General features: G+C 36.7%; 1 protein-coding gene across 9 annotated transcripts in view; it reads left to right on the top strand.

The window, feature by feature from the left end:
- The window catches only part of NEK1 (NIMA related kinase 1), a 38,796-nt gene that overhangs the window by 12,021 nt on the left and 1,512 nt on the right, over positions 1 to 25,263 (top strand). The window contains exons 12-34 of one of the 9 annotated variants that reach the window (XM_061372702.1): positions 856 to 909; positions 1,147 to 1,206; positions 1,353 to 1,400; positions 1,493 to 1,567; positions 3,414 to 3,592; positions 3,675 to 3,806; positions 6,432 to 6,534; positions 8,572 to 8,655; positions 9,216 to 9,299; positions 11,293 to 11,370; positions 12,455 to 12,550; positions 13,438 to 13,611; positions 13,781 to 13,846; positions 13,936 to 14,170; positions 15,189 to 15,341; positions 16,002 to 16,184; positions 16,764 to 16,884; positions 17,094 to 17,176; positions 18,704 to 18,921; positions 20,680 to 20,834; positions 21,631 to 21,842; positions 23,944 to 24,077; positions 24,340 to 24,472. In XM_061372702.1, coding sequence (XP_061228686.1) covers positions 856 to 909; positions 1,147 to 1,206; positions 1,353 to 1,400; positions 1,493 to 1,567; positions 3,414 to 3,592; positions 3,675 to 3,806; positions 6,432 to 6,534; positions 8,572 to 8,655; positions 9,216 to 9,299; positions 11,293 to 11,370; positions 12,455 to 12,550; positions 13,438 to 13,611; positions 13,781 to 13,846; positions 13,936 to 14,170; positions 15,189 to 15,341; positions 16,002 to 16,184; positions 16,764 to 16,884; positions 17,094 to 17,176; positions 18,704 to 18,921; positions 20,680 to 20,834; positions 21,631 to 21,842; positions 23,944 to 24,077; positions 24,340 to 24,472 — 2,860 coding nt within the window. The remainder of the gene's footprint in view (positions 1 to 855; positions 910 to 1,146; positions 1,207 to 1,352; positions 1,401 to 1,492; positions 1,568 to 3,413; positions 3,593 to 3,674; positions 3,807 to 6,431; positions 6,535 to 8,571; positions 8,656 to 9,215; positions 9,300 to 11,292; positions 11,371 to 12,454; positions 12,551 to 13,437; positions 13,612 to 13,780; positions 13,847 to 13,935; positions 14,171 to 15,188; positions 15,342 to 16,001; positions 16,185 to 16,763; positions 16,885 to 17,093; positions 17,177 to 18,703; positions 18,922 to 20,679; positions 20,835 to 21,630; positions 21,843 to 23,943; positions 24,078 to 24,339; positions 24,473 to 25,263) is intronic. The other 8 variants (XM_061372734.1, XM_061372750.1, XM_061372723.1 and 5 more) reach the window with 8 other exon arrangements.

Below are 25,263 nucleotides of genomic sequence, written 5' to 3' on the forward strand. Positions count from 1 at the left end.
GTGGATGGTACCTAGTTACAAGGGATAAGATGCAGAATAGAAATAATGGCTACAGTGTAATAAAAATTTTCTTCTCTTTGCTATTGTTCTGGGGTAGTTTGAGCTTGCAGCTCTCAACTGGCTTTTCAGAGGAGCATGTATTAATTGTCTCCTATATTTAGTGATATTACATTAAATTGTTGTGGTTGAACTATGTTGACTTAAGTCTGTAAAGGCTTCTGTCTTCTGAAATATTTAAAGTACTCATTTGATATGATTTTCGGTTTCCAGGAGAAAATATTATGAAACTTTGTGTCTCTGTGTCAGGAAAAGAAAAAAAGGGGGTTATAATATTAACTATCACTGTTTTGAGAAGATTAGAATAAGCAGCATGGTTTATTATGTATAGCTGCTTCTTTGTATCAGGCATTCAGTAGTGGCTGAATTCTTCTCTTCCATAAGTAATGAGAACTTTGATTAGAGTTATCCAAGTAGAAAAGCCTAATGATAATGTAATAAACCTGTTCTGTAAATACGCGAATCTTAAAATCTAGGGACCTTCAAAGACTTATAATGGGAAAAGATTGTCACGCAGAATGGTATTGCTGGAGAAGAAAAATTAAGACAAAACTGTTAAAAATTACTGCCTTCAGCGTTTGAGGCATAGCTTTTAGTAGAGGATGAGCAACTACAATAGCATTTACCTCTATATCCTAACAGTCCTTTTCATTTAAAACCTCCTGAGTAATTATTTTAAACCCCATTTTGGACATACTAAGTTGTGGGTTTAAGATACAATTTTATTTTTTTCTGATGACAATTTTTCTTGCATTCTGGCATCATGCTGTCTAATTTGAAGTTTCACCTTTTATTCAGGCCTTTGCAGTGAAGAAACTGAATCCAGGACAAGAAAGGAGGAAAATGCTTGAGGTATCATGAAATTATCTGTTAATTTTCAAACTAAGCAAAAGCTAAGTCCAGAGCAAGAATGTCAAAGTAAAACCTTCAAACTTTTCCTCCTTATCTATCTTTTCCAAATATTGTCTAACAGTACTTTTCTTAATCTTCATGGACATATACCAGCAGTTGGAGCACTAACCTGTCTTGATAGAGACTTGACAGATCATGGCTCAGTAATAAATACCAAATTATATGCTTATTTTTCAGGAACTTTCAAAAAAGAAAAGGTTAGAATTGCCTGAAAAAGAAAAACGCCAGAGAGATCAGGTAGACAAGATTCTTGAGACTTTCTTTTTCCACCCATAGTAATTTTAATGAAATACCTTGTGGTGTGGTATGTTATCTGTTGTATAAGAATATGGAGTAGTTCAATTTCCCAGTTACTAAAAATGTTTAATCCTTACACATTGCAGATCAGTTTACTGAAGGCAGATGAAATAAGAAGATCAGAAAAAGAAAGGGTAAAAAATGTTTAAAATGTGTTAATAGTGAAGTTCAATTTTTACCTAGTGACTCCTTGAATTTTGTTTTCCTGTATTGTTTTCTTCTTCAGATGGAACGAATAAACAGAGCCAGGGAACAAGGATGGAGGAATGTGCTTGGTTCAGGTGGAAGTGGTGATGTTAAGGTTGGCAGCAGATGCAGAAATGTGGTGTAGTCTGATCCCCCACCTTTGGTTATCTGGCATGGTCTTCTCTTTTCAGAAAGATCTGCTCTTGGTTGTCAGCTCTTGGGTCTGCCCATTATTAATCTGTGGATAATTTAAGAGAAACTGTATAACAAGATTCTTTTCCCTGGCTTTTTGGAGATAATGTGCAATTTTCATTTCAAATACTTACTAAATTTATGAATCTCTTACCTTTCTGTCAGTAATGGATTTCATTCACCACTTTCTTTTGTCCACTTCTGCTTTTGCTACTTTTCCTGTGCTGAATCTGTGCATGAACAGCTTTTTTCACATTCAAGTTTGCTCTTGAATTCTTTTGTTGAAATCTTTTTCCAGGTTCTCATGTTATGATAACGGGCCTCTTCCCCAGTATTAAACACCTGCTTCTAAGCATTCTTTGTTATTTAGCAACACAAGTTGTTGGGGGGGCGGGGAGGTGTGTTTTCTGAAAGCCATGAACTCTGTAGCTGTTCACTTACTGCATAATTTAATCTGATTCCTATGACGGTTCCTTTTGTTGCCTGTTCATGTATGTCATAGTTTCATGGGAACATAACTGTTCTGTCTCCCGAAGTTAGTTGAACATAAAGGTCTAAGTACTTTCATCAGGCAGAGCCAGTGCAGGAATTGCAAGTATTGCTGTGTAAATCTGTCTGACAATAGAAAAAGGATTAAAACACAGCTTTTTTGTTGTGGTGGTCGGGAGCCTTACAAAAATAGTTGGCCTTCACAGGTTTAGTAGGGCTTTTGTAAAAAATCTGAGCAATAGAGTCAACATGAATAGATGTTTTATTTTCTGTTTGTTATACGAGAATGTGAAGATTACACTGATCAGGTTTCAGTAGTTGCTTATTAAATATGTTATTTCAAAATAGACATAATCTTTAGATGTGTGCAACACATCACATAATAAAGCATAGTTAAAAGCAGACTTAAGCATACCAGACTGTAAAGACTGCCAGGTACTGACTTAATGGAAAAGTCAAAACCTGTCATTTGGTTCCTATGCCATCCTTCTCTTTTTCAGGATAAAACTCTCAGGCACCAATACAAGCTTCCATACAACACAGTAGATGAGCATTGTCACACTTGAATGAGAGCTATGCATGTTCCTGAAAACAGTCATGTGTCTATTATATGTATCATAGAGAGCTATTGATGGGTGTTGAGCAACTGAAACTCAGAACGTGAGCTAGATTCCACTCTCAAGTATAATCTGTTCAGGAACTTCTAAGTAGGCAATTGTAAACCTGTCACATCTGCACTCACCTGTTTGAATTTATTTAAAATACTTTAGAACACACTGGAAGGAACATTGACACTATTGTTCAAACAGATTCCGTAGATTCACTACTATGGGCTATTTGACCACTTCCTTCAGGTGTAAAGGAAACATTTTTATGCATGTGCTGACAACCTTAACCTTATTTTGCCAGTTTCACATTTTCTGCATCCATCCTTGGCTACTACTCTACACAGCTGCTTGCAACATGTTTTTTATTATTTTCACATGAAAATTCCTACAGAATTCTAATTCTTTGAGCATGACAGATGATTTGCATGAAATATCTTAATTCTGGTGATAAAACCAAATTATAGGTTGGTAATGATGGTGATCCTCAGACAAATCTGCACTTAATGCCACTCGCCAACCTGGAAGTGTGCTTAACTGCTTCCAACTTTATGGAAAAAATGGGGTTTTGTTGCAGAACTTGTTAATGTTTTCATTCTGCCGATGAATTGAAAATTGGAAGGGCTTGTTAAAACCAGTATTTGAAATTTCCACCCTACCCCTTTTGATTCCCAGGTACCATATTATGGCGGTGGAGGTGGTGTTGGTCCATCTCCTGTGTCTTCCAGAGGACAGTATGAACACTATCATGCTATTTTTGACCAGCTGCAACAACAACATGAAAACATTAGAGTAGCTGAAGTGAGGGAAGCCAAACTGAGGGCGAGACTACAAGGCCGGGAAGTTTTTGAGAGGTATGGCTGCATTCCATTGGAAGTTGCATGTGGTCTGCTTCAGATGAAAGTAATGAAAGTTGCTGTACATATTTATCTACAGAGGAATTCCACCTGGAATACGTCCAGGAGTTCCTAAGGGGCCTGCGGGTCATCACCATTTGCCTGATGCTGGTGCAGTTAGGAAAAAAATGAAAAGATTGAAGGAGGTGTCTAAACAAGCCAATGCAAACAGGTTGGACTGTGATAATCCATATGTCCCTATGTGTTAGATTCTTGTTCTGTGTCTTGTTTCATTTAGTAGTCGGACATGTTTCAAAATTACTTTTAGCCATTGGTACTGTGCTGTCTGTTTGTGTGTTAGTCCCCTGCAGACTGCAGTTCTTCTAGAACCAATGGAAACCTTGGCTTCCTCAGTAATGGAAAAAATAGATTACTGTAAACTGTAACTAAGCTAGATCTCATCCAGAATTCTTGGCCTAATGCAGTTGCAGATAACATCATAAGCCTCCTCCTTTGCTTTTCTCATAGTTCCACTTTTTGTGTTACCTGCTAAGATGCTTCCATCTCATGCTGACTGCCTTCTCTGCATCTAAGTGTTTGACTGTCTAGCACAGAAGAGTGTCTAGAATGCTCGTGGAATTATTAGGTACTGCTTATTTATCAGTGGAAAACTCCTAGGAGTTTTCCTTGTTGAGATGCGAATGCAAAGTGTTAGAACGGGGTGCGGCTTCCAATTTGGTGATGGTGCTTCTTTTAGTTACTATAAAGTGAGTGTTTTATATATAAAAGGGTAGCAAACGAGCATTGGATTGTTTTTGGTTTTTTTAATTCTTTCATTCTTTTAAGTAGCTTCTTCAAAATTTCTTTGGCCTTCTCCAAATCTATTAATAATTGCCCAAAGAACTGTGTCCGCACTTGTGATCAGTAAATGGGAAAATACATTTTTTTTCTAGAAGTTTAATTTATGAGTGTTACTAACTTTCCTAGAGGGACAGGTTTTCTCATTCATTATTTGAACTTCTGAAAATCCAATGATGTATGCTAAGTAGGAAGAAATAGATAGAGATAATATTAAGAAAAGGAAGTGGCCAAAGAAAATGTTTATTCTTCTAAACTAATTTTATTCAGTTTTATGTTTTAATGTGATATATTTTGCCTTTGTAGATATTTTTCTATTTTTAAATTTATGGCAGTAACACATTTAACACCAGTGTTACAGTTTTGCAAGCTACAAGGTATATTTTGGTTTATGTAGTCATTTGGGCTGTTGTGAGTGAATTAAAATTCTTCCTGGTAAAACCCAGTACCTGAAGATGTATTTTACCAGCTGATGTAAATGCCTATTTCCATCCTCCTCTATTTATTCTCAGTGCGTGGCACAAAGTGCCACAATTTTATTTTTTATTTTTTCTTCTATTTATAAATCGGATTACCTTTAGCCTTAAATTGAGGTGCTGTTTCTTAGCATTTAAAATGTGGTAAGTATTTGAAGTTTATCATTATCTAGAAGCCATGTCATTCTTACAGCTATGTTAGTAGTGCTTCCCTCTTGTGTTTTATTCTTTCAGCTGGAGATGAAATACGAGATAAGCATTCAGGCTGTTTAGCTTACAGAATATAAATAACTGCAACTTTGTTAAGGTGAAGTAACTTAGAGTGGAGAAGTTAAGAGAAGTGGAGAAATCCTCAAGTTGCAGTCTTTTTGATGTAGAGCTAAGTATATTCAACATCAGCAGTCTTAAAAAAAAAAAAAATATGTCTCGAACAGAAATGCAGCCCAGAAGAAATCTACTCGAAATGTTTTAGCAAGATGCATCACTCAGCTTCAGAGTAGAGAAAACCGTTTTCATAAAATTTAGTTGAAATAAGTTTTTCCTGTGAATTTGGTTTGAGAGAAATAGGTTTGGGTAGTTTTGCTTTGGAAGCACCTCTCCTGAAACTGTAAGCTAAACTTCAGCTATTATGATGTGGGTTCAGGCAGATTTCAGTATTCAACAGTTGAGTTCATATGCAGTTAGAGTAAAAGTCTTGTGGTGACTCAAATACAAAGATTATCAAGTGTTTGTTTCTTTACCAGTACCACCACAGGGATCATCTCTTGCCTTTTTGGAGGAGCTACGGTGTTTGTTCTATTGCATCAAGTTACAGTAACTTGAACATAGCCTTCTTCTCTAGCCAAGCAGGTCCTTGACCTGGGTTGGAACATGTATAAAAAGCCACCTTGTTCTAGCTAATTCTAAGGTTGGAAAATTCCTTCACCATATCTTTAAAAACAAACAAAAATCCCTCCAAGATACACACACTCACACCCCCCCCCACACACCTCTCCCCCCCCAAGGAGTTGCTGGAACACTCTGAGAATACTAGCAATGTACTAATTATTTAAGTGGTAGAAGCCTTAGTCCAAACATAGGTCAGTCTTGAAAGACTGCTATAGTATTGACCTTACTGATTGGTTCATGTGATGAATTCTTGCTCATTGATGAAGGAAACCTGGAAGAAGTAAGTCTTTTCACAAATGATGACAACAATGAAACAAGCTGAGACATTTTCAGAAATAATCACACTGAGATTGTGGTTTGGCTTTTGTTTTGGGCTTGATGACCAGGGTCTAGAAGGATAACATGATGTTTTATTGTTTGTTTAAATTGTTCTTCTAACTTATTTGAGCCTATTTTCCTCCATTTTGCAGAAGTCTGGCTTGTATCTTGGCTGATGAAAAGGCATTTTTTAAAGATGCCTTACTTATAGAAAGTTACTCTTTTTTTGGTGTGTGTCCTAGTTAGAATAAATGTGGGTGGGGGTTGAGCCTTGTGTTTCAGAGCTTTTCATCTTGCTATATGTTGTACTTACTCAGGCATAAAGGATGGATAGCTGCAGATAGAGCAAAGCAAGTTGAAGAATTCTGGCAACGAAAGAGAGAAGCCATGGAAAACAAAGCTCGAGCTGAGGGACATATGGTATGGAATCTGGTCTTCCTATATGTATTACTGCATGCTTTATGAATCCTTGAAGTTGCATAATAACTATAAAATGCTGGCTAAATAGTTTCCTTAAGTATTAAAAAAAATAATGGGAGGTAAGTTTTTTTGCATTGCTACTGATTTTATTAAAATGTTACTGTGCAGTACATTTCTCATTACTGTAAGCTTACTAAGAAAAGAAATTACTTTGGATTTGCATGTGTCTAACTTGATATGGTGAATTTTAGAAAGTCAGTTGCTTTTTCTTCTGTTCATAGCTTTAACGTTTTGATTAAAATTAAACTTCATGTAGTATTCAGTAGCTTGAACCTGAAATGAATTTTGATTAAACTGATGCGTGTGTTTACAAAAACACTTTCTTTTAATTAAGAAGGTATAAAGACACCCATCTTTATCAAAGTTGATATTTCTAAAACCCTTACTCTTTAGAGATTAGCTAGTGGACACTGTCACAAAATGTTCTTTTTTCTTGTGCTTGCAATTCTAAATTCAGTATTCCTTTAGGAAGTTTGTTTTGCAGAAAAAAAAATCTTGGAAATGATTCGTTCGCACTAGAACTTTGTGTGGTTTAACTGGGTGTTTTCATAATGTAGAGAGTTCTGCTTTTTGAGTGCTTCTCCACACTGTTCTTATAGAACCCAGTCACCGTACCACTGTTAGCTGCTGAAATTAAACTGACAGTGCTGGCATTCCAGTGAGATGAGACCGACCTCAGATGTATAGTAGCATCTTCTGAGTTATATCTGAGTATCAGATCATGATTTACAGCCAGGTATTTGTTTCAGGGATAATTTCACTTACAGTAAGCAATTCTTAGATACTTTGATTCACTGTTTTGATGGTGAAGTATTCTGATAATAGTATAGATGTTGCAGAGAATGAATCTTCCACTTCAAAGCTGGTTCTTTTTTTTTTTATTAAAACTTCCAACACCAGTAAATTTGAAAAAATAAAGAATTCTTTTAAAGACTTCCTCATTAGGTCAGTCCTTAGTAGTACCTGCTTCCATTTTGTTCTTGGCTTGGTTGGCATGAATATAAATACGAGATCGATTAATGCAAGATACTCAAGTATTCAGGTTAATGTTTCTTGTGTTTCTCCAATATATCCAACTGAGCCCACATGTTTTTAGTTTTACCTGGCTACTGTAATAAAACAGGGAACTTACCAGTTGTAAAGTAAATTCCAGATGTTTGACGCAGCTGGTAGCCAGGGTTCCAAATTCATATACTGTCATTTGCCATCGTTAGCAGAAGTTCTTAGCAACTTCATTCTATCTGTGCAGGAAAATGGTTTGACTAGTTTGCAGTAGTTTTCATGTAGGGATGGGCCTATTGCCCAGAGAGTGATGATCTGAGAGGAGAAATTAGAAGGAATCATCTATTAATATGCATCTCTTTGTTGTAAAAAGACATGTAAGTGAAATGACTTGCACTGAGTTACCCTGCTTCTGTTGAATATAGTTGCTATCAATTTTAATTTTCAAGTGGCAGTCTGAAGTTTGACTCAGTAGTTGAGCTAATGATACTTTCAGTCATCTATTCTTGAGACAACTGGTGATTTAATTTGCTACTCACTGTAGCTGTGTGGCATTGAAAGATGTGGAGTCTTGGTATTTTAATATAGGCAGATGAGTAAAAGTTTACAACCTACAGAAAGAAAATCAGTTCCAAAAAAAACCCCAAAATCTTGCTTCCAGTTTCTTTCTTTTCAAGAGCAGTGATATAAAACTCCATCAGTTTGATGAAAATACCTAAACCAACTTGAATGCTAAAATGAAGAACAATGAGTTGACCTCAGCAGTGCTAGTTAGCTTTTGTAAAGTGCAAGAACATGCATTAAAAATAAAAAGTAAACCCAAATACTTTCTAAAAAGGTGAATATGGAAAATATTGCTGTCCATCTTGTATGATTTGATGGATTTGGTTTCTTATAAGTGAACAGTTATTGGATAAAGCAGATAGTTTTACTGCTCCAGCCACCTTAAATTTGATACCATTAAATGGCAAACAGGGTACACTGCAAAACGTGGCAGATATCTATGGAGGCAGGCCCTTTTCTGCAAGAGGAAGGAAATCGAGAAACAAGGAGGAAGAGGTATGCTTGCCGCATGTTTGCCACTTTGCTCATCACACAGATAGCACTGTTTTGACCTTGACTGTGCCTAGTTTCCCTGCATGGTTCCATCTGTGTAACAAAATAAAAGGACTTCATAAATCCCTAGGAAATACTTTACCATTGAAGTTCTAGAGTTCAGGTGTGTTTGTGTTGGTGTGTTTCGGGGTTTTTCAGTTTTTTTTGATTCATCAAGTTGTCTACATCAGTCTGCCTCAGAAAGCTTCTTGAATGTGCATACATATGGATATGACTTGGTATATCTTAACCCTGTTGTGATAAATATAACCATTCTTAGCCTTCAATGATAAAAAATGAAATTATAGCTTCAAACTGGGAAACATACATTCCAGTTTTCTTTATTTTCATTAGATGAGAGTTTTTCCAGAGATTATTAAATGCTGATATGGTGAGGGTAGTAGTGTGGGGTTGGGTTTTTTCCATCCATCTTGTTTTTTTTCTGGAATTTTACGTATTTTTAAGTTAACCATACTAGGGACAGTTTTAGTGTAATTGAAACTTAATTCCATTCTTTGCCTTAGGAATATTTGGCAAGATTAAGACAGATTCGGCTACAAAACTTTAATGAACGTCAACAGATTAGAGCAAAACTTCGTGGAGAAAAGGTTTGTTTGAAAAATAATCTTAAATACTTATGGAAGGTGGCTGTGGGATGTATTCTTTTATTTCTGAAGGAAGACTTTTCTCATCGGCAGGTTAGGTACATAGAAATATTTTTGATGTTTGATTCTGTTCCACACTTCCATCTCTTCTTGCACAATATGCAAAATCTGTTTGTTCTTTCAGTGATGGGGGTACAACTTCAGTGTTTGTAAACTAACAGCGTTTTAAAACCAAGACAACAGAAGGCTACATCTGAATTTTACACTTAAATTTCTGATCAAACCAGCCCATTTTCTTTGCTTTTATTTAAAGGAACTTCTTTAGAATTCACTTTTTGACAGTGCTCACACAGAATGCATATGAAACAATTCTTTTCATGTATTCTGTAGGTGGTATATTGAAGTTGGACACTGCTGGCATGGGCTCAGTTTAACTAATGCACTTTTATCAAACCTCACTCTTCTGAAATATGTTCGTAATAAAACCAAAATAGTATTTTCACAAAGTACATTCAGAACATGCACTACTTAAGGTGTCAAATGAATAATCCAGGGCAAACTTGGAAGCAATCCGTTTACTTGTTTAAAAAGGTTTAATTTGAGGGGCAGTCTGCGTAGTAAATACAGTCCAGAGTTTGTTTCCGGCTTTTCATTAACTTGCTATATGATCTTGTACTCCTGTTTGTTTTTCCCCTTCCCATCTGTTTGTCTTAATAGTGTGTTTGATTTCCTCAAGTGATTACCTGTTTATATATTCACATTCTACTTTGTGATTTAAAATAAATGTTCCTGCCTTGCTTTCCCTTTGCCTTTAAGCACCCATATGTATCTTATACATAGTAAGTAGACATAGAAAACAAGAGCATGCTCAGTACTATCCTGTTTCTTTGAATCACTGTCCCAGCTAAACAGAGTTCTGCCTTGCTGTAGGTTCTGGAGGGTTTTTTAATGCTAAAATAATCTGGGGGTTTTGTGTATTACTGACTTTTCTGTATGTATCTCACTGATGAGATGCAAGAGAGTCAAACTCAATCCCTTGATTGAGGTGCAAAAATTCTTTAGTTTATCAAAGAGGAACCCATGTCCCTTTAAACATAAAAAGAATAATCCGGAGCAAGAGTCACTTATGTTTCTACCTGAGAAGACTGTATAAACTTCGTAAGATATCCTAGTGGTGAAGTCTGTCATGGGACCAACATAGGCTGTTCTCATACGGAGCATGAGAAAAATCAAGGTGTTGTGAGTCTATGAAATTACTGTAGAGGCTGTGAAGTTTATCACTAGTACTGACTCACATAAAATGCTAAGCTGATGCACCGTAAACCCATGCTTAATCTTAATTTCCCTCTAAAGAGGCCTTCTAAATAGTTTTTACTTTAAATAAAAGGTCTGCACAAGTTGGTCACGAGCAATAAAAGCCTCCTGTCAGAAGCTCTGTGTAGCTCTGTCGGTCTGTCCTTCCTGTAAGTAGGAATATGCAGAAGCCATGGAAAGAAGTAAGAGAGATTGAAAACAGAGATTTCAGAGGTAGATATTATATACTCTTATTTGTTACCAGATTCCTCCCTCACCCATGCCACCTTCTTTGGAGCACATACAGTGGAAGAAGCTGGAATTCCAAAGCATCAGACTTTCTTGTACACTTTATCTGCAGGGCATGCAACAGTAATGAGGGGTGGCAGGTGAGAGTCCAGCATTGTTAGGTGGTTTCCTTTGCAACATTAGGCACATTATTTCTGGCTTGTAAAAGCTTCATATCTTTTAAAAGTAGCACCCCAACCCACACCCCATCAGAACTAACCAAATAAATTAAAAACTCCCACAAATCTCAAAAGACGAAGTTTTGCCCAAGTAGACATTCCATTTGGGTGAGTTACCTCATGAAATCATGACCTCTGTTTGTCAAAGTCAGTCTAAATGATTTAAGTAGACGCTTATTCACTCAGCTTTTAAACACAGGAATCGGTGATAATCTCTGAGGACTCTTACTTTGTAGAATGAAGCTGCCAGTTCTGATGGACAAGAGTCAAGTGAAGAAGCAGAACTGAAACGCAAAAAGATAGAAGTACAGAAGGTATTTGTGGGGCGGGAGGAGACAGGACTTGCTGTTTTCATGTTTGTTTTGTATCTCATGAAGTGTCTTGCATTTTATTTTGCTATGAGTAGTGTAGTTTGTTCATACATCTGCTACAAGAGGTGTTTATTTTAGCTATATTGAGGTAACAACTCCGTTTTTTATCTCAGTAATTTTAAAATATGTTGTGATATAGTATAGCAAGTTTACGGATTTTTTTCCTTAAGCTTAAGGAATAAATCTCTGCCTTTAAGATTTATCTCTAGGTTAGCTTCAGTCCTAAAGGCAATTTCTTATGGCTTTTATAGCATTTTGATACTGAAAGGCAAAGTAAAATGTACCTCAAATAACAACTGTATTTGATTTAAAAGAATAAAGGAAGGCAGAACTGCTAACATGTGCTGGCATAGGCTACATGTGGTTTGGAACGTGAGCTGTATACCCCTGTGGTAAAGTAAATTTAAAGCAAAGGTGTTCCACAGAAATTCTGTGTTTGATTGGAACTTTGTTTCCTGTGGTGTTCTTACATCAGTAACTACCTCTACCATACAATCCATAGCAAGTATTAATCTATTCTATGATTATTTTTTTTTCCACCCTATCATCTTTAAAGTGCAATGTAAAAACCAGCTAACCTTATGTCTAACCTTAAAACTAGAGGTGAAAAGGTAACTGAAGCTTTTTGTGTTTATATTGAGTAAGTTTGTGAAGTTTAAACTGAATATTTAATATTTTGTGATTAATGCATTTGGCTTCAAAACAAATATTATGAAGAGGTTCTAATTTTACATTACCCTTTTTAAGATTAGTATGTACACTAAAAGTATAACCATGCAAATCAGGAACTGTAAGTAAATTTTGAGGAGCTGCCATTACCTACAACATAGAGGATCAGTTGTTACACTTGTGTGGTGAGTTCAGTTGTTGGTGGAGTCATCTCTTCATGATCTCTGCAGTAATAAGTGAGAGAAAGTAAGATGAAGTAATCCAAGAATGTGTTTCTTTTTGAAATGTTCCATGGAATGGGGTACTAATGCTTTTTATGATTTCAAGTTGGTTGGTTTTGCTTGTTCGTTTACTATAGGCCCAAACAAAAGCTCGGGCTGCAGTTCTGAAAGAACAATTAGAGTGCAAGAGAAAGGAAGCATATGAAAGAGAGAGAAGAGCCTGGGAAGAACATGTAAGAAAATAAATATGTCATACACAGTCTAAGTATGTAGTGCCATATCTTTGTATAACTAAAATCCTATCCTGTGTTTTTTTTCAAGCTTACATAATTGTGTTTTTCTTCTGAAACTGAGGAGAGCATTTGTCAATCAGAATTCCCCCATTAGAAGCCTAATCTTAAGTATACTTGAATGAAGAATTTGGTTCAAGAATTTAAGAACATCAAATCTAAGAATCATTAGGATCACCTTAAATATTTTATTAATGATCTGTAGGTTAGCAAAGTGTACTCCATCATATGATCATAGAATCAACCAGGTTGGAAAAGACCTTTTAAGATCATCAAGTCCAACTGTTACCCCAGGACTGCCAAGTCCACCATTAAACCATATCATTAAGGGCCTCATTTACACATTTTTTTGAACACTTACGGGAATGGTAATCCCACCACTTCCCTGGGCAGCATGTTCTAATACTTCATCACCCTTTCAGGGAAGAAATTTTTCCTAACATCCAGTCTATCCTACCCTGGTACAGCTTGAGGCTGTTACCTCTTGCCCTATCACAGTTTTACTTGGGAGGAAAACATACCAGCCACCTCCTCACTCCATTCTCCTTTGGGTAGCTGTAGAGAGCGATAAGGTCCTCCCAATCTCTTTTTGTGTCTGTGTGCTATGGAGTGACAAGTTCAACTAGCTATATATCACTACAAAAAGCAGTAGGTGAAGCTGATAAAATTGAAAGAGTTCACATGTGCAATTAGCAGGTGTCTTTTGTATGAAAACATGGCATTCTCGTCCTTTTTAAAGTTTACATGATTATATTTGATCATTCTGTGTTTAATGTGCAAATTTTTGAAGTTAATTTGTTGACTTTTATTATTTTTTAAAATCTGTACAGCTGATAGCCAAAGGGGTAAAGAATCCTAATGTGCCTTTTCATGTGGGAGCTGCAGAACACAGTCCTGTGCATGGACTACAAGAGCCTGAACCAGCTGTTCCTAAACCACAACTTCCAGCAAAGCCTGGTACACCAGTCATCTCCATGACTTCCGCTTTGAAGGAAGTTGGTGTGGTAGGTACTTTTGCTAAGAGGGTAAAATCAATACAAAGAATTGATTTGATAAAGAATAAAAAGGTTTTTTAGAGGTAATTTTTCATTATTTAAGTCTATTAATATTTTCAAGATTATTTTTTTACGACCTACTCTTTTAATTTTTATTTCATGTTCCTTGAATTTAAAGGATGAAAATGCAACTGCTATCCAGGAAGTTGAGGAGGAAACAAAAAAGGCAGGTTTTGCAATGCAGGTATGTTGAATTGTATTCAGTTTCATTTATTTTTCTTTTCCTTTAAGAAAGGTACTATTTTAAGTGATATATATTGGCCCTTATTTCAGAATAAACGTGAAATACTGAAAAGGTTAAATCAAAATCTTAAAGCTCAAGAAGATGAGAAAGGTAAAAAGGAGTGTCAGAATATCTCTGAGTCAGCTGGGTCTGAAGATGGAAAGGAACAACAAGAAGGTGACCAGCCAATTCTAGGAGATCGCAAAAAATGGAAAACTGGAGCATCTGAACTGGTAATTCCTCTAGCTGAGTTAACAATGGAAGATTCACTCTCTGGAACAGACCGTAAGTACTTTTGTTTGCTACCATGATATTAGTAAATCCGTTTACCATGTGTAGCATCTGTTTATATAAAGGAAGTACTCGTGCCTTGTTAGCGCTCATGTGTCATCTGCCTCTAAGAAATGAGTGGTTATGTATTCCCTTGGATATGGAGTAAGGGACAGGCTGAGTAATTAAATGGCTTGCAGGAGATTCAACAATAATTTCCTAATTTCAACAGTTATCTGATTAAATGTGTGTTTACTTTCTTTGAGCTTTCTGTAAGTGTCATTTAAATGGGCAGTGATTTAACAGAAGCACTTTAGATGAATGAAAGTTTCTTACAATAAGAGCTGAGGGCTTCCTGAGTTTATATCTGTTACTTCTGTTGTGCCCTTAGCTTTAATCTTCTTTTAAATCAAACCTGTCTTTTCCAATTTTCTGCATTCTCTGGCCTTTTGGGGGGAAGACTTTTTTTCCTGGGTTTAGTGTGTCTTATTAAGGGTCTGTTTCACATAGTAGAAATAAAAATCACAAAGAATGTGACAAGCTTACTTCATAGCATACTAGTTTTACACAGGATGTTAAAAGATCAAGAAACCTCTTTTGCTCTGTTCTTTGTTGCTTTATATACTCTGTTTTCCTTGAAGGGAGAAATAACAGAAACAAATGTCAAAAGGTTAGCAGGATGAAAAACTTTCTAGTTTCCCATTTCAGGTAAAGTTAAGACCACCTCATGGCAGATTTAAACAGGTTGGTTTTTTTTCATTTGGTTTTCTTTTGGAGCACTTTGATTGCTGAAAAGATCTCCTGCTGCTATTAAGTTGCAGATGTTTATACTCCTACTATTAAATGGAAGTTGCAGAAAAAAACTGTAGACTTATAAGCACAGTCTTTACGCTGTCTGACATAGTTTTGAGGTGACATGAGTTCTGACTTTGTAGTTCTTAGTTTTTGTGGAGGTTATTTGTTTATGATAGAGAAAGTGAATAGAAGTTTCTCACTTCTAAATATTTCTGTATTTGTGTTTGTGTCCCAACAGGTCAAACTCTGGGGGAAGTAATCAGGTTAGATATTGGTGAACCCCACAGAAAAGTGTGGGGCAAAAGCCCTACTGACTCAGTCCTGCAGATCCTAGGAGAAGCAGAGTCACAGCTGCAAACTGACTTACTTGAGGAGCTAGATGTAATAAGTGGTAAGCACAGCTAGTAATTATCTGCGCTGCAAGTGGAGGGAGTGCCAGATTGACAGTCTACTGAGAACAATTTGGAAGTTATAAAAGCATATTCTGTCCTCTCTCTAGCTTTCCGCTTCTGGGTGTTGCCTCAGTTCTAAATGTCAGCACAAAGTGATACTGGAAGACACCAAAATATTTCAAACTCAGTGAAGTGTTAAGAAACTAAGAAGGATGTGCTTAAAGGGAAGGATTTTCATTTTGCTGAAAAGTCCTGGAATTTGCTTATTGCTAGAAACAACTCTGCTGTTTAAAAGGATGTTATCAACTGAATATTGGATTAGATAGGTCCTATAACCTTCTTGTTAGCATGTGACTTACCATATAATTGGAATTTTTTTTCTGGTCAATTCTTGCCTTTTTTTTTTTTTTTTTTTTCCTTTCCAAGGGCGAAAGGACTTAAGCTTATTCCAAGTATAAACCTGTACTAATGATAATGCAGCAAGTAAAAATCAAATTTTAATATTTTTAGCTTTTCATAGTAGTTACAATAAAAGCAAGCAGACTATTCTGTTCTCCTTTAAAGCATCCAAAATTCTCAACTTTCCTTGTATCCACATTGTAGTTTATTATCAAACTGTGTCAAAGCACTGTTTAAATAACAGAATAATTTTGCGTTAGGTACTGCAGAACTTCTTGAAGGAGGTCATCAGTTCTCATCGGAGGAGAAGGAAGAGAAGACTTCTGCTGTTGGAGCTCAGTCTTCAGTACCAGTTAGTGTCACAAAGTCTGACATGACTGTACCAGAAGAATCTCAAAATGCTGGAGCTACTTGGGTGCAGAGCAAACCTATTATGCTGGATGGTAAGTAATTTCATTAGTAATTCTAATTACAGACTGTTTTCTAGTTCAGTGGAGGAAGTAATGACCCTGTATACTTTTATATCTTCCTATAAGTAATGTGCAGGTCTTCATTAACACATTCTAGGTAAGACCGAGTGCTTTCTGTGCCTATGTTGTAATTTGATTTACTGACATATTTTGTGTATTTCCAGAAACCTTTTTTGTGTGCTTATAGAAAACTCTAGAACACAAGTGGAGTTCTGAAGTGCTTCGTATTTTTTTTTCGGTGGGGAGGGGAGGATTTTGTTTGTTTCTTCCCATCAGTTGTGCTGGAATTTTTTCCCCTGTATGACATCCCGTGCTGACATCTGGGGGAATGTTACTTAAGTTTTTAGAAGATACAGTTTGTTGGAGCTTTAAGACACTCTTCTTATATAAGGAAAAACTTTTATCTCTGGAGTTACAAAACTTCAGTTTTCTACAAAATACAGAAAACTATTAAAGCTGAAGGTTTTAAGTGTAATCTTAAGATGTATATTCTCTCCTGTCCTTTTGTTTGGTTGTGATTCATTTTTAATGAGATATATGACTTAATTTTAGAGCCTGATGATTTGGAAGCAGAGATGTTGGAAGAAACAGAAGACAAAAAGCACCAGAGTACGGAGAGCAAGAAATTTCCCATCACTGTTAATGAAGTGTGGGTAAAAGAGAAAGAGGATAAGTAAGTGCTCTCTTCTTCTGATCCCCCTCTCTCCAGTTCAAACAACTAGCTTTAACTGAGTAGGATTTACATACATCACTTAAAATGTAATGCTTAGTAAAGCTTCACTCTTGTCTGCCATGTTAGTTTTACTGCTCTTGGTGACTTTTTCAGTGGACTAATGACTGTTTTTACATGGTGTTTCCCCTGGATGTGGTATTTTGTAATAGGGCACCACATGACAGAAGAAATGAGGCAGCTTCTGAGAAACCAGTGCTTGACAAGGTGCAACCACCAAAAGAAGCTCCAAAAGGTCAGTTGAAGTCTATTCTTTATTATAGCTGGCAGCGTGGAGTACTTGAGCCATCCCTTCTCACTTACTCACTCATCCCAAAAGAGCAGGTTTTCTGTTTTCATTTTTCTTTTTTAGTTCATACTTCTAAAAAGCAAATTTCTGATAAGATTAGTAAGACAAATGGTGGGTGTTATTTTTGCTGCTTTAGGAGAAAACCTGTAACAAAACTACACTGTGCATCAATGAACAGGACAGTGGCATACACTGAGACTTGAATGTCAAGTTTCTGAATGTTACAGTATCACAGTATCACAGTATGTTAGAGATTGGAAGGGACCTCAAAAGATCATCTAGTCCAATCCCCCTGCTGGAGCAGGAACACCTAGATAAGGTTACACAGGAACGTGTCCAGGCGGGTTTTGAATGTCTACAAAGAAGGAGATTCCACAACCTCCCTGGGCAGCCTGTTCCAGGGTTCCGTCACCCTCACTGAGAAGAAGTTTCTTCTCGGGTTTAAGTGGAACCTCTTGTGCTCCAGTTTGTACCCATTACCCCTTGTCCTTTCATTGTTTGCCACTGAGAAGAGCCTGGCTCCATCCTCATGACACTCCCCCTTTATATATTTATATACACTCATAAGGTCACCCCTCAATCTCCTCTTCTCCAAACTATAGAGACCCAGCTCCCTCAGTCTTTCCTCATAAGGGAGATGCTCCACTCCCTTAATCATCTTAGTTGCCCTGCGCTGGACTCTCTCCAGCAGGTCCCTGTCCTTCTTAAACTGAGGGGCCCAGAACTGGACACAATATTCCAGATGAGGTCTCACCAGGGCTGAGTAGAGGGGAAGGAGGACCTCTCTCGACCTACTAACCACCCCCCTTCTAATACACCCCAGGATGCCATTGGCCTTCTTGCTTCCTTTTAAAATGACTATCTAAAATGTTATGAAATCTGATTATTTACTTGACACTGTTGCTTTGTTTATCAACATTGCAAATTAATATTGAGCTGCAGCTTGGATAAGAAAAGGTTTAAGCAGCTGCTAATGATAATCTCTTATCTTTATTGTGTAGAAGACTTGCTTGCGCTTAGAGGTCTTTGACTTCAGAAGGTCTGCATACAGAAAATGCATTGGCAATATTGTGAAGTATCAGTGATACTATTGCATCTATTTATGGGTGGCTTAAGCAAACTGGGGTGGTTTTTTCAGTGTTTGGGCAAATTATGTTGAGGTAGCTTTGAAGAAATCTAGTATAAGGCAAAAAGCAACATGAAAATGGATGACACCATAACTTCAGGCATGGACTGGATAAATGAGAAACTAGAAGGCTTGAGAAGACAACAGGCTATAGCTGAATGCTGTATATTCCCAAAAAGTTAAAATGGGAGAAGGAGATTTTAATACTTTTACAGTGCTATCTATTTTCCCCTTTAATTATACAACAGAAGTTTAGTTAGTTTTATTCGCTTTAGTTACCTTTTACTTAAGAGCTTGGGGGTTTTAATCTATTTAGATTTGTAATAGACTTCTTTTTACCACATCAGAAACTTGTTCCAGTGATTCTCTGCAACCAGAACCCTTATTCCAGAGGGTAATACAGCCCACAGCTGTACCAACAGACTCGCCAGTTCTGTCAGCTCAGTCTTCACAGGAAGAGCCTTTTGTACCTCGTTCACGTTCCATATCACCAGCAAAAAATAAAGGCAAAAGTTCATTGTTGATTGGACTTTCTACAGGGCTTTTTGATGCAAATGACCCAAAGGCAAGTTTAAAAAAAACTAAATACTTGTTTTTCTGTAGTAATGTTATTCTAATTTATTTTATTGTGTCTGAATGAGACCAGAACAGGTGGCATAACTGTTCCAGCAGGTGCTTGTGTTTGTCTACCTATGTCTGCCCTGCAGTAGAACTGCTGTGTTCATTTTATCAGCAGGACTTAACACAGCAGTGAGAGACTCCAGTTTCACCATTTGGCATTCTGCATCCAGGTGTTCGTGGAGGAATGCCACCACTTCTCTGAGACTTAACTGAGGGAGTTCATGAGGAATTTCCTAACTTTTGGCTTTCTCCCTTTTGTGCAGCTTTTAAGACTTAAGCTGCCTTGTCATCATAAACATCCACACTGAACAGATCAGCAGAGGTATCTTATAATTTTTTGCAACCAGGTGATTGCATTTTTTCCTACAGGATTTAACCAACTAGCACAGGTTCTGGCTGTGAAGGCAGGAAAACTGAAGAAGAGGGAATGGAACCAACTGCTTTCTTGAAGGTGTTTCCTGATCATCTACATAGGGTTGAGTGGCAGCTCAGTCTGTGAAATGAGCATAGGATGGTGGAATATGGCTTTGATATGTTTTTAAACTGTTTGAAGGACAGTTATGGAAGTAGTAGATGAAGCAGACTTCTTAAGTTACGTGCAATACTTGCCTGCGTTCTAAAGTGGAAAGTGCATAAAAGAGCAGCTGCTTTTTGGAGAACCAGTGGTGGCAAGGACTATCTGGAAAACTGCACACCTGTGTTGTGATCAGTCAATATGTAGTAAAGGATTTCCTGGATGATGGAATGCTGGATAAAGAAGAATGTTTCTTCTTTCGACTCCTAGCCTTTTCATGAGTGCATGAAAGAAGCTGCACTATTGATGACTGAATATTGAATAGTACCTGTTGGTTGATGCATAGCTAGGAAGCATAGTATCAGGGATAGTGCTGCTTACATGTGTGGGAAAATAAGGCTTATTGACAAGCTTGCATCTGTTCTCGTAGATCCATATAGCCACCTAAATGGATTTTTTACTCTAATTTTGATTCCTCAAGAGTTAGTCTGTCAGTAATTTCCCTAGTTCATAAAGCTGTTTATCAGACAATGAGACAATGATTACAGAAAAGCCAGCTTGTGAGCAGGGGGAAGATGAACATTCTTTGTACCCTTACAGATTTAGAAAGTAGTGGATATGCTTTATAATGAAGTTCTTAAGTGTATCAGTATGAACTGCTTCAGTATGAATCATAGAATCGGACAATGAATCGTACAATAGTTAGATTTGGAAAGGACCTTAAGATCATCTAGTTCCAAACCCCCTAGAGAAATACTAAAATGAAATTTAAAAATATTCCTGTCTGCTACTTAAAATGGTCCTAAGCTGTAAGTGATTGGCACATATACATTGTAAACAATTTCATATATAGATATATTATTTAGCTAATGCAATGTTCTTTTTCTTTTGATAGCCATCAAGGTAATGAATAAATCTGCATAAACCCAGGATCTGTATGTCAGTTCTGGTGTCGTTAAAGCTTTTCAATCACTGTAACCTGTAGAAGCAGAAGGAATACTTTTCTTCTAGCTGAGAGGCAAAATGCAGGATGTCAGATTTTCAACAGCTAGAGTATCTGTGCTGGACACATTGTTAGTTTGAAATCGATCGACAAATAAGAAAGGACAAAGTCTCATTTTCAAGTATTTTGTAACCTCAGGCTGTCTTTAGTATTGTTACCAAGCAGGTTCTCTGTTGCCTTTGCAGCTGTTGAGAACATGTTCGCTCCCGGATCTTTACAAGCTGTACAGAACCTTAGTCGATGTTCCCAGTGTAGCAGATGTGCAGCATCACCATAATCTTGAAATAGATGATACGGAAGATGAGCAAGCCAAAGAAGGACCCTCTGATTCTGAGGATATGTGAGTGCATCAAGTTTATCAAGTATTTCTACAGGCATCTTAGATCCAAAAAAATTTTTAGTAAGACACTAATGATTACACACAGTATACCAGCATGGGGATTTTACCTGAAATTTTTAAGTCCTGTATTGAGTCCTGTTCTAGAGAACTGAGAAGCTAACGGGATGTACTGCTTCCAATAGCTGTCTGGATTATGCTCCAGATTCCATCCATGGTGCTGTTCCATCTGGCTTCTGCGCCTTGTGTTCTGCTGAAGCAGATCAAAGTTTATGGCTACCACTCTTCTAGAAATAAAATTGTACTTTCCTGAGTATTTCCTTTATTTATATGTTCTGGGAAACTCGCTCACCTACCTTCTCTACTCTTTGAAGCTCTACAGGGGCTTCAGAGTCTGACCCTGGCTCTTGACTGTTCCCTGCAGCTTGGGATCTGGTGTGCCTATTCTGATAAGATCTAGATCTTTTTGTTCCAGGCACATTTTTATGTGGATTAGCAATGTTATACTTACCGGGGCTCTATAACAGTGCACAATACAAAGATTTTGAAGTTATCTTACCAGTATGTTACAGCACATCTTTTTACGATGTGGTATCTGTTTATCTAATCTCTATTCCCTTGCATGATACAGTGGTATCAGTGCTGTAATCATGTTGGACTGAGGACACCCATATTTGCATGCTTTCCTCCAGCTAGAATGGCTTTCCAGCTTGTTGGCTTAACAAAAGAAATGAGCTCTTCCTACAGGGTTGGTCTTGTAAAGTATGAACTATGGAAATTTTATATCACTTTCCTTTAGTACGTTTGAGGAGGCAGATCCCGATCTGCAGGAACTCCAGGCCTCAATGGAGCAATTGCTTAGGGAGCAGCCTACTGAGGAATTCAGTGAAGAGGAGGAGTCCACTTTGAAGGCTAATGTCATCGAATGCGTAACAAATGGTACAGAGCTGGATGAAGGAGATGAAAATAACCCCAGCAGTGAAAGTGCACTTAATGAAGAATGGCAATCTGGTATAATTTCTTTACACCTATTTATTGATGTTAGCAATTCAAATGTGGAAGAATGTTTTTGCATTGTATGCTTATAATGAAATAAAGCTGTAGTTAATAGGTTTGATACTGAAGTTTAAATCCAATAATATTTAGATTTTCAGTGTTGCAAACTAGATTGTCTGTTTGTTAGGCATTGATTGGAAGTTCCTTTTTCTCTAGTTGTCTAAAACTGAAAGGAAGATCAAAGACTGCAAATCATATGTTTTGAATAATTCAGGACTGCAGTGTAAGAGTGCAAAAGAAATGGCAGTTGACATGACTGGAGTATCTGGGATCCAGCTTATATTACAATGAAGTAATTTAACAGGCAGTCAAAAGGACCATGAAATTATTAATCTTTGTTGTTAGCCCAAAATAGCTATTAATGCAGTCAAAAACAAAAAAAAAAAAAAAGAAAAATCTATGAGTGCTTTTAGCATTTTGCATTAGCTATGGTGTCCTGAAATCTCAGTTCTGCCTTTTAAATTCTGGTCGAAATAGAAGTGGTTTACTACTGGTGTAAAATAAAGCACATTTCGAAATGTAGGTATGAAAAGATGTACAAAATCAACAACTAATCTAAAACACAGCTTTTGTGTAATTTTGGTTTGTTGATGACAGCTCTAAAGAAATTGAAAATCTGTGACTATATCTGCAAGATATTACCTGTATAATACATTGCAGTAGTGTTTTAAGATAAAATAAATAGCATCTTTCATTTTTCGACAGTGCTGCTGTTACACTTTGGTAACATACAATACTGTCTGTTTCTGTGATCCTGCTGTTGTTGCAAGCGTTACGGCTATTTGGTATCAGTGTCCCACTTTCTACTTTCACAGCATTTCATAAGAATTGCAGGTCTTGTTTAGTTGGAGGCAGGAGGAAGGTCTTCAGACCTCGGCGGAATGAACAGCACTTGAAACCAAATCTGGTCAAGATCCAGAAGTTAAATACAGGATTAGAAGTCATCTAACGAGTTTTTAATCCATATACATTTTTTCTTTCTTTTTATTTTAGTTATAGTTTCTTATGAATGTATTTGTTGATACTGTGAATCGGGAATACAATTTGGTCAGGATTATACCTTACACTAGTCACATAGGAATTGAAAGTAGCACTAGTTCTTAATACTAACTTGCAAATTCTGTGACCTACCAGGCAATATTATTTGATAATATCAAATATCAAAAGATTTGATAATATCAGCTCTGAAATCTAAAAAGTTGTATATTTTTTGTATATTTTTTTCCCTGGGTAGGCAAGTCCTTTCATAATTCAAATATTTATTTAAGGAAGAATTTTTCTTGGGTGGAAACAGTTTGCATTTTATAATAGGATTTTACGTAGGGATTCTGTGGAATTCTGTTGCATAGGGATTTTACATAGGGATTTTTAAATAGATCCTTTTTTTGTTAAACTTAACATTTGACTTAAAATAGGTTATGAATTTTCTGTAGCCTATAAGCAAAATCATGTTGATTTCCTTCATGTACTGGCATACTGAATTTGCTACGCAAAGGAGATGCACCCAGAAAAGAATGAGGGACTTTGTAGCTACATCAGTACTTTTTTTTTTTTAGACTTGCTTCAAAGAACAAGATGCATCTCAGTGCAGAAATGAAATAACTGATTCTTAACATATGTGTTAAGACAGCTGCTTCACAAAGGATCTCTTCTCCCTAGCATGGGACAGCCACCAAATTCTGCATCACTTCCACCTCAGAAATAATGTGGGATGTCTATATAGAACCTGACCTAGCAACATTGCTTTGCTAAATTAAAGCCCGCTTGAAGACCATACCTTGTTTTCCTTCAGTACAAATACCCTTGTGGGTTTTTAGAGGAGATAGCTAGATGCTTCCTATTTGAGATTCAGAATTTCTTAGCTGTCAGGAAAAGTACTGTTCCTACTTCCTTGCAGTTGTCCAGAGCATCTGCCAACGTTGTTTAGTGCTCCTGAGCTTACCTGATTGCATTACATTTAGAGTCCTGTGTGGATAATCATGTTTAGGCACACAGAAACAGCATTAAGAATGCAGCAAAACGGAGCAGTTGTTACTGTTGTTTTCTTTCTTCATAGATAATAGTGATGGAGAGATTGCCAGTGAATGTGAAGAATGTGATAGCATCTTCAGCCATTTGGAAGAGCTGAGATATAACCTGGAGTGTGAAATAGGCTTTGAGAAGTTCATTGAAGTTTATGAGAAAATCAAGGTTTGTGGAAAATATGTTAAGAAACAAGTACCTAGGGCTGTTTACTGTGCCAGTGACTAACTGCATTGTGTGACTAGATTTGGTGCTTATGTCTTTAGTCTTTTATTCTGTTTCAACACACTAAAATATTAACCAAGAAAATGCCATACTATTGAATTAAAGAGAAACTTTGGGTTTAACCATGAATTGCGTTTAGTGAGTCTGAACTATTTGATTCTATGCCCATTTTCATTTTGGCAATGTGGATTGTCCTTTCTCCCAGGCTATTCATGAAGATGAAGATGAAAATATTGATATTTGTTCATCCATAGTTCAGAATATTCTTGGAAATGAACACAAGCATCTATATGCCAAAATACTTCACCTAGTAATGGCAGATGGAGCCTACCAAGAAGGTAATCTCACTGTATCCTGGCAATTACAGCTCATCTTGTGCTATTTCTTCGTCATACGCTATAATTCTGACATACTTTTAAAAACATACCTGTGCTTTGTTATAGTGGTTGGCTAAATTGGTAAAAATACTATTTTTTACAAAAGGTATTCTTATTCCTGCAATAAAACATGGCAAACTTTGACAAAGTAGGCTACTCACTCTGATTTAACAGCACGTACACATGCAGTCAACTCTAACAATAGGCGTCTCAGGGAAGGTGCAGTATAATTATTTCCATCTGTAAAATAGTTATGCAAACTGGGAAGATGGAAGTTTAGAATAAAACTTTCAGAATTAAAAAATTTATCTTAATTACTTAATTTTTAGCTAAATAATATGGTACTTCTCCAAAACTATTTTTAATGGCTTGCAGTGTTTCTGAAAAGAAAATTTCATGTTGCTTCTTATCCTATAACTGTCATTTTCAGAAAAACCTGATGTGGAGGTACCATCCATCTTTGTTTTCAGCTGGCTCAGTGATACATTAATTTATCTTGCAAGCCCTGCCCAGCTTAGGACAGGTTACTAGGCACATGGGTAGTTCCTAGGTCTTTCAGGGTCACTCTGTGAAATACCACACATGGTATTCAATGAGAAATGGTTTTGGTATGGTTCTTTTCCTCTTATGTCAAACATTTAACTGCAGTTAGGTCATTTTAGATTTCTAATGAAAGTCTTCACTGGAGAGGTTAAAACCAAGAAATCTAAAATTGAGGTTATTTTTCTAGAAATCAGAATCATTATACATTG

Source organism: Neopsephotus bourkii, unplaced genomic scaffold (assembly GCF_033783945.1).
Source record: "Neopsephotus bourkii isolate Nb327-2 ecotype Australia unplaced genomic scaffold, CSIRO-AGI_Nbou_v1 NB_168, whole genome shotgun sequence".
Lineage (NCBI taxonomy): Eukaryota > Metazoa > Chordata > Aves > Psittaciformes > Psittacidae > Neopsephotus > Neopsephotus bourkii.